This window comes from Pongo abelii, chromosome 1 (genome assembly GCF_028885655.2).
Source record: "Pongo abelii isolate AG06213 chromosome 1, NHGRI_mPonAbe1-v2.0_pri, whole genome shotgun sequence".
NCBI lineage: Eukaryota > Metazoa > Chordata > Mammalia > Primates > Hominidae > Pongo > Pongo abelii.
Genome location: NC_071985.2, coordinates 173,089,631 through 173,107,396, shown reverse-complemented (window position 1 = coordinate 173,107,396; position 17,766 = coordinate 173,089,631). Strand labels below are relative to the sequence as shown.

The following is a 17,766-nucleotide window of genomic DNA, read 5'->3' as shown; positions in this document are numbered from 1 at the left end:
CCGTTGGATGTCTGAGAATCACTGCTTCATATATTTTGTCCTATTTTTAGTTGTTTCAGGTAGAATGGTAAGTCTAGTCCCTGATAGTCTGTAATGGTTGTAAGTGGAAGTTTCCTGCTTTGTTTTTCTATGGCCAAGAAGACCCTTTGGTCGCAATAAAAGCAAACATTCTTAACTCTATCAAGTGATGAAATCGATTGCTTCACACATAGAACTCCTACTCTAAAGACAGACCTATGTGATTGGTATCCTAACAGAAGACAGAGTGAATAAAAAATTCGGGCTGCAATCACAAAATGTCATCCACTAGGTAGGAGTCTAGAAAATCAAGATCAAGGTGCTGGCAGGTTAAGTTCTTGCTGAGGACCCTCTTCCTGACTTACAGATGGCTACCTTTTGTATCCTCACATGGCAGAGACAGGAAACTCTCATGTCTGTTCCTCTCATTACAACGACAATAATTTCATCATGGGGGTTTTACCTTTATGACGTCATCTAAACCTAATCACCTCCCAAAGCCAGTCTCCAAAAACCATCATATTTGAAGTTAAGGCTTCACCATATCATTTGGGGAAGGGATGGTGGATACAAACATTCAGTTCTTAGTAAAAGTTGACTTACTTTATTTCATTTTGGTAACCCAGATCTTGATGGTTAAGCAATGTTTCCAGCAGGCTCAGGGTCAGATATAATCCATGCTTCCCACATACAGCCCTGACCTACAAGTTAAAAAAAACATAAAAAAGATTTGATGTTTCACTAGGATACAAAATGTTTCAATAGGATACAATTAATATTTGTTTTTTCTCATAATTAGAAGCTGCATTATTTTGACAAAGAATTAATACCCAGGAGTACATTCTACCATTGAGGTATCCTTCAGGATATCATTTAGGACAAGAATGTGCAACTGAATGCTTACCAGCAAGTTTTTATTCAGTTGACACAGAGGTATACTTCATTACTCAGAAGTCACTGGGTTTGAAATACTGATCTTACATTTTTATCAGCCATGGAATGGGTAGTCAATGCCTATGTATTATACATACTTGATTATATAGGTAAGTTGCTAAATGTTTTTGTATCATCCATTTTGATTAGCCAAACAAGCTTGTTGTATCAGCAGGGTTAATATTACTATCTACATTTTATATATGAGGAAACAAAGACTTGGAGGGATTAAGTATTTCCTTAATGTCACATAGCTAATAAGTTATGGAACTTAGTCTAGAAACCAGATGCTCAAAGAAATATTTGTTGAATGAATGAATGAGGTGTCATTGAAGTTTCCCAAGTTCATAATATGTTCTAAATCTTGTTCTGAACTAGTACAAACTAATTCAGTTCTCAGGTTGGTGGGTAAGTGACACTTAGATTCAAATATTTCAAACTTTTAGGGTGTAGTAACTTTTGTTGTATATTTAGAATAATGGCTAAAAATATAAATTATAGAACCAAACAGACCTTATTTGAGCACAGATCTACTGCCTGTGATCTCTCTGATCTTGGGAAGTTACTTAACCTTTTTTGTGTCCTACAACTTAATTTACTAAACAAGACTAGTACTTTCTACTTCCCAGGATTCTGTGAGGATTGCATGATAAAATCAGAATTTAGGATAGTGCCTGGTTCTTAGTAGGCATTTGATTAATATTTGATGAAATAAAAGACAGAGGGAGGAGAGAGGAAGCAGAGAGAGAGAGAGGAAAGAAGAGAGAAGAGGGGAGAGTACGGAAGAAGGAAAATAGAGAAATGGAAGAAGGAAGAAGAGAGGAAACGAGGGAGAGAGAGAGAGGTAGTGGGGTATCAAGGAAGGAAGGAAGGGGAGAAGGAAGGAAAAAAGAAATGTCAAGTTTAATGTGTGGACTATTTACACTAAATTAGACATTTCTAATAGTAACTACGTAAAAAAATGAATATATAAGTAAATAATAGCAGCTACTAAAAATAGCTATTTAGTCCAAACATAACTACAGTTGAGTATCCCTAATCTAAAAGTCCAAAATCTGAAACTTTTTGAGTGCTGACAGGTCACCACAAGTGCAGAATTCTACATATTTGTATTTAACATAAACCTCGTTTCATGCACAAAATTATTACAATTATTGTATAAAATTACTTCCAGGCTATGTGTATAAGTGATATAAAAACATAAATGAATTTCATGTTCAGATTTGAAGTTCTGTCCCCAAGATAGCTCATTATGTATGTGTAACTATCCAAAATCCAACAAAACATTCAAAATCCAAAACATTTCTGGTCCCAAATATTTCAGACAAGAGATATTTGACCTGTATTTTTAGTCACTGTTACTGTTTTTAGAGGAAGCTCAGTCTAGTGCCTGTATTAAGCCTGTCTTTTTATATTGATACTTCAGCCTTTGTAGGGCTTTGTTGACCCTGGAGAGACTGCCCTTTCTGAAGTCTGCCTTTTATCAGCGAACCAACTTCTCCAAAGCCCGTACTCCAACCATCTCTTTTATTGACGTGCTCAGAGCCACTACTTCCCTGCTCTAACCACCCTGGGGCCAAGTACAGAGCCTGCTGGTTATGCAAGCCAGCCAATCCTAAGCCTGCTTACCCTGCTCTGCCCATTCTCCACAAAAAAATCTCATGCCCATATTCTCCTCACTCTCTCTGCCTCCTGACAGAACCTAGCGCTTCCTCTGGCCCTGCGTGGTGTGGCCTGGCCCCGCATGGTGTGGCATGCCTGCTCCTCTTAGCAACCATGATAAACAAACTATCTTTTCAGTAGCAATCATCTCATCTCCTGATCTGTTGGTTTCACCATACCTGAATAATCATAAAACCAACATTTTAAAATGATAACAAAAAGCTCAACTTCGTTTGTCTTTATGAAAGGAAAGACAACCAATCTGGGTTTGAAACTTGCATGTACAGAGGAGAAATGTCAGGGAAGCTTAAAAGAGGAAAAAAAAAGATTGATTTGAAACATGAAAAAATGAATAGAGTTTGCTAGAAGAATAAGGAGTTGGGGGGCATTCCAGGCTGAGGAAAAGCATGTGTAATTATGGGTGAGAAAGAGCACGGTGCTTTTTAGAAGCAGCATACATTTTGACATTATCTGTTCTGCTATCATACCCCTTTCCAGGCTGGGCGGTAATTATCTGTTATTTGTTGAGCATTTCTACAAGGTGGTGGCTTACTCAGGGCTGGGATTGGGTATCATTCATTTTCTTATCACCATTGGCTGGCAGACTATTGAAAAATAAAGGATCAATAATTATTGAATAAATGTATATATGGGTGAAAGAGGCCATGAATGCATGAGTTGAATTCACTGAAGAGTGGAATGTGCATGAGTGGAGGTTGGCAAAAAAATAAAGTTCAAGAGTCAGAGATTGGTCACTCTAGGCCATTTTACTCCATAAATAAGAACTGAACTATCTTCATGATTAGAACATATTGATGTATTTTTAAATATCAATATTAAGAGATTATTCTAAAAACAGATCACTTACTTCTGGCAACACTGAGTTTTGCTTTAGGCTAAAATGAACAGCATATTAGAAATAGTACATCAGGGTTCCTAGAAGCAGACTGATTGATAGCTGCTAAGAACTGACTGCTGCCAGTTAGAGAGGCACAACAGAAACATCTACCAGAAAATCACAGCAATTCCATGTTATTCACGATTATTATTAAAATCCTTTAAAATATCAATATTCATAATGATGACCCTTGGTACGAAAATGTTTCTATGTAGTTTCTTCTGTTTAATAAGGAAATGTTTTTAAACAGAAGTAAATAAAATATCTGTTATTAAAAATAACATGTGAAATAAACATTCATTTTCCCAAAATGCTCCTTGAAAGATCAGTGCACACTGTCTCAGCTCCCTCTTTTCCCACAGATAGCTCCATTTGCATTTTACCCCTTCATTCTGCTTAAACTCTGTTTACCAAGTTACTAGGAGCCTCCATGGTTTTAAATTTAATGAATACTTTTCAATCCTATTTATAGATGATCTTGTTGCAGCATGAGACATGGCCGATCATGCCATCCTTCTCCAAACTCTGTTTTTTGCTTTTTTTTTTTTCCCACTCCCATGTCTCCTTTGATCGTTTTGAATTTCTTTTGTTGGCTTCTCTTTGTTTACTCCTTAACAATGAGTGCTCTCCTCAGCCTTCTTCCATTCTCACTTGCTATTACATCCTTGGGTAATCTTAACTACTATGAATTCCACTCCATATTGAAAAGTCTTAAATCACTATTCAGTTTTCACCTCTCTACCCAGATCAACATGTTCAAAACTGAACTCATCACTCCTTCCTCTACCCCTCTCAATTACTCTTTTTCTGTTTCCTATCTCAGAGAATGGCACCACTATCCATCAAGTTGCCAAAGCCAGAACCTTGGGAGTCATTCTTGATTTCTCCTAAGTCAGGGCCCATATCCAATTAGTCATCAAGATTTGCTTTTCTACCTCCTTGATGTCTCCATCCCTCCTGTTACTGCCTTGGCTTAAACCCTCATAATTTCTTGCCTGGATTATTGAAACAGCCTTCTAAAAGGCCTTTCTGCCCCTAGTTTTGCCTGCTTCTAATCAATTCTCCAAATTCGATTGGAATGCTATTTTTTCCCATTTGAATCTGATCATATCATTCACTTGTTTAATATCCTTCCATGATTCCTTTGGACCTTCAGTATAAAATTCACACTCCTTAGAAAGACCCTTCATAAACTGGCTCCTACTTTCCATTCTAAAGTTGACTTGAGCAGGACTTACAGTTTCCTGAATTAGCCATGATCTCATGTCAGTGCTTTCACATTGTGACTTTTACCGAGAACACTTTTCCCATCTCTTCCCCTGTCCCCAAGTTATTTTTATTTTTATCTTTATTTTTTTAGATGGAGTCTTGCTTTGTCACCCAGGCTGGAGTGCAGTGTCAGGATCTCTGCTCGCTGCAACCTTCGCCTCCTGGGTTCAAGTGATTCTCCTGCCTCAGCCTCCCGAGTAGCTGGGATTACAGGCGTGTGCCACCATGCCTGGCTAATTTTTTTATTTTTAGCAGAGACAGGGTTTCACCATGTTGGCCAGGATGGTCTCCATCTCTTGACTTTGTGATCTGCCCACCTCAGCCTCCCAACATGCTGGGATTACAGGGGTGAGCCACCATGCCTGGCGCCCCCGTCCCCCCATTCTTTGCCAAACTTGCCTATCCTCTAAGATTCAGTGTTTACATCATCTCCTCTGGAGAGCTTTCAGGTGAGGGCACACTGGTGTTCCTTCTCTGTGTTCAAAGTTACTGCTGTCATTGCACTGTCACGCAGAATTGTGATGATGTATTTAAAACATTGCCTTTCCCCTGAGCTCCTGGAGAACTTAGGAGCCCAAAGCATAAAAGTCTGCTGTCCTCAGTGCCTACCACAATGCCCAGAACACATTGAGTGATTATTATGTCAAATGCAAGAATGGATTAAATATGCCATATTGATCAGAAAGGTGGCTGTTGCATTGGAAGAGGAGAAAGATTCAACGTTAGTAAAAATCTTTTTTATACTTTTAAGGCAGAGCTTACAGTTATAGAAAACACTAAATATGAAAATAGAACCTGACAAACTACAGAAGGAGGTCTTAAAGTCCTGGTCCACTTAAACTATGTCCTAGCTAGAGTCTTGCCACAAGAATGAACTTCACATTCACAAACCCAGGCTATCAAGGGGACTCCCTCCCGATGATGAGGAAGCTATATGTAAACGAAGCAAAGATCAATTAAAACAACCTATGTTCTAGTTAGCTCTTCCTGGGAGGCAGGTTTGGGAGCAATTTGGGAGGGGTTTGTGCTGTGAAGCAGAAAGGGGATGAGTTCAAATGTTGAAGAATATGGATTGTGTAAAAGGGTTAAACTGAGCCTGCATGCATAGAATGTCTTAGGTTCTACAACCCTATTGAATCTACACCTGACTTGGGTAATGGTCAGGGAAGTTAATAAATCAATGAATGTGTATCCACATTGCCTTGGCAATCCTGACAGAAACCATCATTGCATTGAAGGCATGCTAGAGGAACAGGATGAGTCCACAGAATGAAGATGACAGATACTTTATATGCTTCTATACTGATCTTTGTGGATGGTCAGATTCCACTGATTTTAGTGACAAGACCCATAGAATATCCTTTAAGACTGCATTTATTTGTCTTGGAAGTTACAGATGATCTGTGAACCCTCTGAAATGGTGGCTGTGTGGATGTGCTTTTAAATTTTTTTTTTAAATCTTTCTGGAGAGAGAGTGCATAGCTTTCATAGTCTGTGATTCTCTCTCCTGCACCCAAAGGAAATTCAGAGCTACTGGTCAAAACAACCCCCCCAAAAAAACCCTTTTAACCCAGTCATAACCTTTCCTTGTCCACTCTGAAGTCCCGTGTTCAGGAGTAAGGGAGTTGAGGTGTGATAGTGGCTGCTTCTTGTTTCCAATGTCCCTTGGGCCTCAATTTGCCTCATGTTCTGGGGAAATAGAATTCTATTTTACATGCCTCCCAGAACTGTATTATGCTCTGAGTGAGTTCCAGATGTCTTAAGAGATGCCAGATGGCTCACAAAAGGCAGACCAGCTTCAAGGAAAATGTACCCCATTTCCTTGGATCTGAACCATAAAGTTAAGCTTTCAGGGACGGCTGTGGGGAGAAGAACATTCAAGATTCAAGGTCTGCCCTGATAACCAGACCTCAATGTGGCCATCACTTGACTGTGGGAAGATTCTCCTTTCTTAGGCTGTTTTGAAGTGAGACCCTTACCAAACACTGATCTCTTTTTTATAAGAAGGAAAGGAAGCATATTTAGTGAGGGCCTTATAAATCAGATAGTATGCTAAATGCCTTCACATATTTATTTTATTTAATCTTCACATAGACACAGGAGGTAGATATTTGGGACCCAGATTTGCGAGTGGAAAATCTGAGACTCAAAGAGGTTTAGTAAATATATTTTGATTTTCAAGTTGTTTATGTTTCATTCTATGAGTATCATCTGAGAATATTCAAGCTTCACCATTGGGTTATGTGGTTTCTAATCTAAGAAAAAATTGCTGCTAAGAATTTTTAGACTAAGAGTCTATTTCTGTAGATCTTCTCACAAACAAGTAAAGGCCACATGTGCTGTGTGGACTTTCCTGCAATGCTCTATCTCTCTTTCTCATGAAATATGCTTGCATGTATAATATTCAAACATACACACACACACACATACACACACACACACACACACACAGAGTTTTGCCTTTGCACAGTTGATTTTACATATAGAAGTTAAGAGAAAAATGCTTTTGTCCTAGAATAAGAACTCATTTTCAGCATATCATGTCCTTGCTCCTTAGTAAACATCACCGTTCTTTTAAATTCTCTGACTCCCTCAATTCTAACCTCTGTATACCTAGATGAAAGGCATTTTCCAATATTTCTAACAGGGATTTTTTGGCCTATAATTTCCAAATCTTTCTAATCTTCTGGAATTCTAACTCTTGTATATTGAACTCAATGGAATCATCCAGATATCTTCTACCTAATGAAGTGCCAATTCTGCCTCTCAGTTTCCATAACTCTTCTGGACTTTGAATCCTGGCCTTGCCACTTGTTAGCTATGACTCTTGGGTGATTCAGTTGGCCTCTTTGAGACTCAGGTTTTTTTTTGTTTTTTTTTTTTGAGACTGAGTCTCGCTCTGTCACCCAGGCTGGAGTGCAGTGGCGTGATCTTGGCTCACTGCAACCTCCACCTCCCGGGTTCAAGCAATTCTCCTGCCTCAGCCTCCCGAGTGGCTGGGATTACAGGCATGCGCCACCGTACCCGGCTAATTTTTTTTGTATTTTTAGTAGAGATGGGGTTTCACTATATTGGCCAGGCTGGTCTTGAACTCCTGACCTTGTGATCCATCTGCCTCAGCGTCCCAAAGTGCTGGGATTACAGGCGTGAGCCACCACACCTGGTGAGACTCAGTTTTAAAAATTTATTAAACGGGTATTATAAGGACTACCTAGATTTTGTAGCATTTTTTACAGAGTTAACTTTGTAAGTGTTACATGAGATAATGTAAGCAAAGCATTTAGCACAGTGCTTGGCACTTAGTAAAAGTTTAGTGATGATGAGGTGTTGCCAACAGTTATAGTAGTAGTGGTAATTATTATTTTACCTGTATCCAAAGTAGCCTTATGATGGGGTTTATTTGGCTGCAGAAGTTCCATGAATTATTATGGTTCTGGATTATCTTCCATGAAGCACATCTGCACTATTAATTAATGCTCCAAAACAGCATGGTAGCCTCTATTGGCAGTAAATTACATTGGTCCCTAAAATTTGGTTTTGCTAAGGGATGGGACACCACATGCTGTTCTCATTGGAAGTCAGGAAAGAGTGTGAGAAATAAACATTTGGCCTTGAAAAAATAGTTGTTTTCCATTATGAAATATTATTTGGGTGTTGTCATATTCTCTATTATTAACATAAAACAGCCCAATATAAGTAATTCCTGGATCAATTTCACAATTCCTGTACATTTCACAATTCCTTTTCTGCCTTGTTTTTCACTTCTCAGGCAAAGAAAACAAACAATTGTGTAATGTAATCCACAGGCAGAATATGGATCAGCCCTGTGCCTTATTACTATAGACCCAATGCCCTGAAGTGGCCTTTACAGAGGAACAAATCTGAAATTGAATTTTAGTTACCTTAGGTGGAGGGAGGCAGCCAGAGAACGAGCGATCTTCTTTTCGAAAACTCAGATTGAGATTGTCTATGTTGAGTCTGCCATTGGTTGTCCTTAGTGCCATCTTCAAAATCTCCAGCAGACTCCTGTTCACTTCTGGCTGTGAGCTGGAGTGCTGAGGTGGAGTGCTGATTGTAGGGGAAATGGGGAAGGCTATGAAAAGATTATCCACTCAAGGCAGCTGCATGCTTTCCTACTACATTTCCCAACTTTGCTACACACTGTGGAACCAGAGAGCCCATCTACGAAGGCCCTCTCAGTCTTGGGAACCTGGTCATGAGGCTGCATGCAGACATTTCATAGCTTAACTTATACCTGCTCCATCTGAGTGAACTCTACCTAATCTCTTTTCCAAGAGGCACCAACCAATCTGACTACAACAAAGGCCAAAATTCTTAATCTATCTTTGTAACTCTTTTTTTTCTAGGTTGAGACAAAAAATAAGCAATCATAGTAGTTTACTTTACCTGCTTGATTTTAGTTTTCTTCAACTCAGATAATAACTGATGACAAATGAAATTTCTAAACTGCTCACTGCCACAAGCAAAGCAAAGCAGATTCCACCAGATCCCCATACCGAGAGAGCCTAGTTCCTTGGGAGGAAATCCTGAACCAGCTGAATTTCCTGCATTAACCTTGACTCTGCTCCTTATATCTGAAAAACCCAGAAATGTTTGGGAGTAATTATTTACTTACAGTCTGGCATGCAAATGTACATAAGTATTAAGGTGGTCTGTCTAACTGACTATCGTTATTTTAAATAATAGGTGAAAAGCAACAGGGTGAGATGTTACAGTCACTGATTTTATGAAACTGGTTTGATATGTTTACTTATCTAACAGCCAAATGTATTTGTTCCTCCAGATCCAGGTGTACTATTGCTTCCTCTGTGAAGCTTTTCCTGTTTTCCATTGTCTCAAGTTAAACACCAAGTTCCCTAGAGGGACAGTCCATGACACTGCTCAACTTCTACCCATCTAAATTGGGTTTCTTTCAGTGGTATACTGGTAAATCTTTAACAATCAGCTTTGCAAGATAAAGCCCTAATTTGCTGCATTACTGATTTCCCTGGTGTAAATACTCCCCCTATGGTTGATTTCAGGCTACCACTGTGACATTGCTGAATGAGGAGTTGGGAAGAGGTGTGCATCATTGGCCCTCATGTCTGGCTCCTGCACACCCCTGATTTATATACTTATTCATAGTGCTTTGTTCTTTTCCTTAATAGGTCTCCTCCAACTTGCAGTCACATCTCTATTTCCTTATTTTTTCAAGTCTCACTTCCTCCCTAGTAGTCTGCTCTAAGAGGTCAAGTCTGTTTTGTTCCTTACTGTTTCCCAGGGATCTTGTACAGTACCTGGAATTGATTCATTTCAGATGTATATAACTTTGTCCAAAGGTCATATTATTTCCTTTTTTTTTTTGGCTCTGGGACTCTCACACAAGTTTTGGCTCCAAATTATACTATTCTGAACTACTTAATAATACCTAATAGTTTCCAAAAGTTTGGTACAGAGAAGGAATAGTGGGCATGTGCATTTATTTTGGTCACCAACTTTTGCATGTGCCTTCACCTGTCCAGGGAGTTCCGCAGCTCATGAGACAGTCCACCTCTCACTGTGGCATAGGAGAATGCCAACTATTTGCTTTACCAGCCTCTCTTTGCTGCAAGGGCACATGACCCAAACACTGTCAATCGGATATCTCTGTTCCAGATCTGAATCATAAGTCTTCCTTCCTCTTTTCTTGCAAGGACAGTTTCTGGGGATAAGAATTCATGAAGCTTTGGTCCCTGGCTCTGTACACTGAGTCCTGGATGGGCAGGTGTTGTATGGAACCCATTTACTGCAGCTGGTAGGGATTCTTAGAAGGCCTGTTGCAGAAATTTATTTCATCTGGTCCAATTTAGGAGATGAGAGCTGTTGCCACCCCCTACTGCCACTGGCAATGCTGGAACCTTTTAAAATATCACAGAGCTACCCTATTAGAGGCTCTACCTGACAGAGCATGAGAAGAGGATTTTCCTGATCCATACCTTAATTAACAAATAGCCTGGCTTTATTACAGGCTATCGGTCCTGTATTTCTACAAACATACTGTCTGGTTTTTATAAAGCAGCACCTTCTCTGATGAGCTCAAAATGATTTCTTCATGTGCCTTTTCTATAGAACAGATATTCAGGTATCCCTGAAAGTAAATTGATGTGAGCTCTTTAGAAAATTGGAGGTGCCAATTACATTCAACAAATATTATTGAGCATCTTCTGTATGCCAGGAACTATGTTAGAACTATGCTAGACACAGAGTTGGCCAGGACAGCCACGATTCCTAACCTCAAATGTCAAATAAATAACAGAAAATGCCATAACTGCTGTGAAGGGGAAGGACTATGGGACTAACAACACAGAGATCTAACCTTACCTAGGTATCAGCAAAAGCTTTCTGTCTAGGACTCATAAGACCTTATATGCCAGGGATTGGCCATGTATTCTACCCCATGGTCTATGACCTCTCAGGGCCAAAATTTTACAGTATGTATTATGTGAAGGATAGTTGCTGTTGGTTAAAAATTTCTAGGGCTTTATGGCTCTCAGTAAGACAGTTGCTCCCTGAGTGATATTTGACTGGAGTGCCTAGATGGCAGTATTGTTTCCTTTGGACCATGAGCCCTAAAGGAAGAGACTAGGCTTTGTCAGTCCTGGAATTCACTGTGCCCAGCAAAGTAAGCCTGGCAAACAGCTCACATTCAATAAGTGTTGAAGTTATCACAGTGAAACAGGGCACACTGTAGGAAGGCATCAAGTCCAACTGTTGGTCCAAGGACATTTTCAAACAAACAAACAAACAAACAAAGAAACAAACAAACAAAGCTACCTTCTTCCTAGAGTAAAACACTTAACTCTAATGCCATAGCTCTTAACCACCATGCCACATTATTTGCAGCTGAAAAGAGTGTCTTCTAGAAGAATAGTTAAAAATAATAAAAACACTTACATAGTACTTACTATGTACCAGGCACTGATTTTTGGAACTTTGCATTTATTAACTCAGTTACTATTACAAATCAATGAAGTGAAGTGTATTATGCCCATTTTACAGTTGGAGAATGGAACCACAGAGAAGTTAAGTGAAACGCCAAGGTCACATAGCCCCAGAGTGGCAAAGACAATAGTTGAGGCCAGGCTTTTGCAATGGAGGCTATGCTCCTAACCACTGCAATTTGTCACCTTTTTTGGCAAACATGAAAATATTATACTTTATTGCATTTCATTTCTGATTATATTCCTCATATCTTATTTTTATTTTGAGTAATTTCTTTCCCTTGAGATTATATGAAGTGACTATGGATGCCTGAATCTCAAACCTTTTTTTGCTAGTGCCTGCAACCCAGGAGCTGACTGACTGAACATCTTTTTGGAATCACACTTTATAGATGAGCTCTGCACCCGTACACAATCATTTCTTATTTCATAATAAGGTTTTTCATTTTCACACAGCAACCTCTTAAAAAGACACATGCTTGATGTTAAAAAACATATGCAATTGCTGCAAATAACTTTGTATGTTGGCCTGCGCACAAAAAAGAGAGAGAGAGAAAACTCTGAGCACAAGCCAAGTGCTGGTGAAGAGCAAAGTGATTCTGTATCGGGTGAGGTGTTTGAGTGAATGCCTTCAAGATCCCTGCCAGCTCTAGGAGTCTAGTGCCATGGACTGACTGCATCCCCTCAAAGTTCCTGTGTTGAAACCCTAATGCCAATGTGATAACATCAGAAGGCTGGGCCTGTGGGATTTGGTCATGAGAGTGGAGTCCTCATGAGTGAGATTAGTGCCTGTCTTAGTCTATTTTGGGCTGCTATAACAGAATATCTGAGATTGGGTCATTTATAAAGAACAGATATTTTATTTCTTCAGTTCACAGGGGTGAGACGTGCAAGGTCAGTGGCAGGCATCTTGAAAGGGCCTTCTTGCTGCATCATTCTGTGGTGGAAGGCAGAAGGGCAAGAGGAGGCAAGGGTGAGAGATAAACCCGCTTTTTACAACAAATCCACTCTCTTGGTAACGAACTCACTCCTGAGATAATGACATTAATGCGTTCAAGAAGGCAGAGCCCTGTGACCTAATTGCCTCTTATTTGGTCCCATCTCCCAGGACTGTTGTTGCATTAGGGATTAAGCTTCCAACACATGAACTTTGGAAAACACATTCAAACCATAGCAATACGTTTGTAAGGAGAGGCCAGCAAGCCAGCTTGCTCTCTTTCTGCCATGTGGGGATACAGGGAGAAGTCAGCAGTGTGCATCCTGGAAGAGCCCTCCCAGAACCCAACCATGCTGGTGCCCTGATCTTAGACTTTCAGCTTTCGCTTCAGAACTGCGATTCATACATTTATATTCTTTATAAGCCACCCGGTTTATGGTACTTTTTTATAGCAGCCCACACAGACTAAGACACCTAGGAACAATACCCTCACAAAAAAGGAGAAGAGTACCTTTGGCTATGAGTGCCATGACTCTCAGTTTTTCTCAGGTCTGCAGCTGCTTTATTTTGCTGTGGATAATCTGATGCTGCACAGTTTAAAAACCAGAGTAGCTTTTCATAATTCACCTGAAAATTAAATGTAAAATAGAATATCCTCATTTAATTTATATGTAAGGAAAGAGGCCTGTTGAGATAAAATGTATTTGGCAAATTTTTACCATCAAACATTTAAAAAAAACACTTAAAAATATAGTATCATAATTATTGGTGCTTTTTAGCAAGTATTCTTATTATTTTCCCTTTTGGACAAATGGTAAAATTGTACTTCCTGGTTGTCTTGTGGTTGGGTAAGGCCATGTGACTAGTTCTGGCCAATGAGTTATAAGCAGAACTGAGACCCTGTGAGCTAACATGAGACCCTCCAGGACTCTTTTTCCCCTTCTGCTGTCCTGTCCAAAAATATCCTAAAGTGGCTGTTTCATCATCCTGGGTCCCAGAGCTAAAATGACAACAGTGTTGAGAAGAACTATGGCTGGCTCTATGGAAATAAAAATGAAAAAAATAACCTTTTGTGGCTTTAAGCCACAAAGATTTTGGGGTTATTACTACAGTACAACCTAACCTCTAGCCTCTCTCTCTCTCCCCACCCCTGCCCCCACTCTCTCTCTTGTTCCTTCTCACATATCTTATACATTTATTATATATGATGTATTCAGCAGATATATTTAGATATATTGAGCAGATATATTCAGATAATCTGAAGACAAAAATTTATTAGGCTAACTGAAAAATCTGAAGACCTTTATTCTGCATAGGAAAGGACTGAAGGAATGTCATCCATTTCCACTGCTAAGCTGGATGCCATCCTAGGGACTCTGGTGGAGAGACAGCTCCAGGGTAGCAGAGGGGTGAGCAGTGGGAGAGGGAAGCTAGATAAGGTCCCTGATAGAAACTAGGTCTCAGGCCAGAAAATTTGGTTGAACTGAATATTCTTATGGGTTGCACTAATAAATCAATATTGTATTGCTAAATACTTCTCATAAATATTTAACTAATTCTATTAGTTTGCATTTATCACATTACTAAATCCTGAGACTAAACTTGCAAGGTTGGTTTTGGCCTGGTTTTCTGGATGAGATCCTTGAGGCATGGGAGGACTTAAGTAGAGTATGCTCCATGTCACAGAGCTAAGATGGTGGGATTAAGATTAAAGTCCAGACCTTCTTTTTTAAGGTTTGTGCTGTCTATTGCTTTGCTATTGATACATGCTCACTAATGATTTTCTTATTGCTATTATTTCTTCCTATTTCAGGGTATTTTCCTCTGGCTCCCTGAATTTAGTGACACTTGGACTACTCTTTATATTCAGACATAGGTATGAGCTTGGAAAATATAATGCCCAAAGAACTCTGGCCCTGTCATTGGGAAACTTGTGTCTTAGCATGGGGTCTGCCATTAATTCTCTGAGTCTCCTAAACGAGTTCTTGGACAACCTCTGGGCCTCAATTCCCTAATCAGTAAATTTCAAAGATGCTTCCCACTTCTAACTCTCTAGGAAGTTGTGATGACACAAAGGAGATCTTAGCTCAGTCTCAATTCTTACCTTGGGTCCTGCAGACTAAGCTAGCTCATGAATGGACTCGAGTGGGCCCATTTTCTTGAATCTGTAACTACCCTAACATTGTTAAAAGCTGACAGTGCAAGTTGGGGCAGGGAGGACCTTTAAAGAGAAATGAAACAGAGCGAAGAGACCTAACTCTATTCTCTATTTGAACTAGAAATTTCTACACATGAATATAAATAAGCTTTTTATCTCAGTAGTCAGGGATAAAAGTCATTTGCAAGAAAGTAGCTAACTTCTTAGTCTTTTACCCTGGTGGGTACAAGTTAAAGAAACAAAAGGAACCCACACTTCCAATAATACGATTGCCATACCATTTCAGGAGAACCCCTCTTAGAAAATCTCTGACAAAGGATTTTAACTGTTGGTAACTGTAGAGGGACTTCGTGCTTCAAAAAGAGGCGGCTCAGCTGAGAGTGGAGAAGAAATCCTGAAGAGATTGGGTCCAGGATCTTCAGCTGTTTCTGAAGCTTTTCTAATAAGTTGGAGCTCAAAGGACGTGACTTGAGTTCTCTTCTGACCAGGGCAAGAAGAAAAGCATCTTCATTTGTTGTCCCACTTGGGCTCTGGCCAATATCCTAACACAACAATGAAAAACAAAGAGCAAGACTCTTCAATCAGCCGGCTAAAGACCAAAGCAAGGAAGCAGAGGCACACTGGGGCTGGTATCTGAGTGTCCACTCGCAGTCCTGGCCTGGAGCAGGACAAGTCGGTGGCACTGAAGGTGAGCATTCAATCTGGCGTATTCATTATTTACAATGCATCGGCTCTCTTCCTTCAGGAGAAGAAAGCAAATCCTAGAGTACATGGTCTGGTAGAAGATGCTTTAACATACATCATTTGCCTTTTACAAAATAACTGCTTTGATGGTATAAGAATTTAGAATAACACATTTTGGAGACCCATTGCAGCTGGGAGTTTAGCATGGGGGATGCAAATCAAGGATGGTGTCTAGACCCTGACTGAGTTAACTGGGAGCATAATGGCCCTTCCTGAGCTCAGCAATCCTAGAAAAGGAGGAAGGTGGGAGGAACATGAGGAGTTCAGTTGAAAATTTTAAGGTTTGTCTGTGAACTCCTCAGGACACTTTCTGGAAAGCTGACTGGATAAACGAAGTCTGGTGTCCATTTGTCCATTCTCAGACTGTCTTCAATTTTTTTTTTTTTTTGTAGAGGTGGGGTCTCACTATGTTGTCCAGGCTGGTCTCAAACTCCTGGCTTCAAGTGATCCTCCCAGCTTGGCTTCTTAAAGTGCTGGCATTACAGGTGTGAGCCACTATGACCAGCCCTCAGACCAACTTATCATCTGCTCCACATCAAGAAACTGAGTCAACAAATAACACTCCTTCATCTACAACAGACACAACTCACAACTCTTAGTATACACACCTCAGGTTGGTCAGAGCTGCCTCTCACCATCTGTTCCAAGGACCAGTCTCTAAGCTTTCTTCTGGGAACGCCATGCACATAGGATAGGGACTGGTCTCCGGTTGGTACAGAGCTGCAGTGGACGTTTGCCTGTCTGGGAATCTTAACAGAACAAGGACAAAGGGAAGCAAGGAGCAGAAGAGGAGGTAGGGAAGAGAAAGAGGAAAGAATGAAGAAAATGAGTAAACCAACCAATTTATTTAAGCATATTCCCAGTTCTAAATGAACTTTTTAGCCCATGTATCATTGAGTCATTGGATCATTGTGAAGAAATGTTGCCTTCACACCAATTTCAGCATTATATGCTTGACACATGTTAGGCAAATATATTCACACTTAGGTATGTCTCATTTGGGCAAGAAAGTGTCTGTGACAGGCAAAAAGTAATAGGTAGAACATAGGGTGTTTATAGGCAAATGTGGGGTTCTTATTAGAGATAAGGATATCATTAGGCTGTTTTAATTAGCAGGTTCAGGAAGGGCAGCAAAGGTAATTGTTAACTTTGACAAGAGATTAAAAAGCTCAGAATATTATACTCTAGGAGTAATGTCACTAAAAGTTACAATAGCATAAATGATAGAATTAGGATCGATAATAAAACCCTGTTCTCTCTTGCCATGGAGCATGGTATATTAATTGTGTTTTAACATTATTCATATTTTATGGTGTTTTGACATCTTAAGAAGGTAGGCCTTGCTGGCTGGGGGGACTGCCCCTCCCAGGACTAGCTAATTCCTAGAGATGGTAAACAACTGGCCTGCTAATACATCTTTCATATGCAAACCAGTCCTGAGTTCAAACCCCCAGATACCTCCTTTATTTAACTCTCACACAGCAAGCCTTTTTTTCTCCTGCCTTAAATAAATCCAAGACTAGGCTCCAGACAACTAGGGATAGTCACTATGCCCCAAAGCCTGGGGGAATTATTCCAACTAGCTAGTCCTAAGCTGTTTGTTCTGCCCTGCCTTGCCTTTCCCATCTAAACCCCAGAGAAAGGCTGTGGCTTGCGCTTTTCTCTCCTTGCTCCTCCTCCTGCCTCCTTGAGGTCCTCAAGTAGCCCGATGTGGTGTGGAATCCCTGCTTCTCTTGGGAAATGAAAGCAATTAACTCTTTTTGCAAAGGCAATTGTCTCCAAGTATGGTATCTTACCATATCTGATTAAAACAAAAACTTGGTACAAATTAAGACACACGGTTATTTTATTTATTTTATTTATTTATTTATTTTTGAGACAGAGTCTTGTTTTTTCACCCGGGCTGGAGTGCAGTGGCAAGATCTCGGCTCACTGCAACCTCTGCCTCCCGGGTTCAAGTGATTCTCCTGCCTCAGCCTCTGGACACATGGTTATTTTTAATACCAGGTAATAGAAGGGCGACATGATCAGAAGGATTCTCTATAAACTACTAAATTGACAGTCATGTTGAATAACCTATCAGTATGAATAGCAACCTACAGATGTTTTATAGTCATGAACATTTTAAGGAAAAACCAAGAGGCTCTCTAGAGTGAGCAGAGTGGGC

At 40.0% G+C, this 17,766-nt stretch overlaps 1 protein-coding gene across 4 annotated transcripts in view; it reads right to left on the bottom strand.

Moving 5' to 3' along the window:
* C1H1orf87 (chromosome 1 C1orf87 homolog) overlaps nt 1-17,766 on the bottom strand; it is a 144,485-nt gene that overhangs the window by 37,511 nt on the left and 89,208 nt on the right. For all 4 annotated transcript variants that reach the window (XM_054533833.2, XM_063712110.1, XM_063712109.1 and 1 more), the window contains 5 exons: nt 16,208-16,348; nt 15,134-15,397; nt 13,209-13,324; nt 8,683-8,848; nt 622-719 (listed from right to left, as the gene is read on the bottom strand). In XM_054533833.2, the coding sequence (XP_054389808.1) occupies nt 622-719; nt 8,683-8,848; nt 13,209-13,324; nt 15,134-15,397; nt 16,208-16,348 (785 nt within the window). The remainder of the gene's footprint in view (nt 1-621; nt 720-8,682; nt 8,849-13,208; nt 13,325-15,133; nt 15,398-16,207; nt 16,349-17,766) is intronic.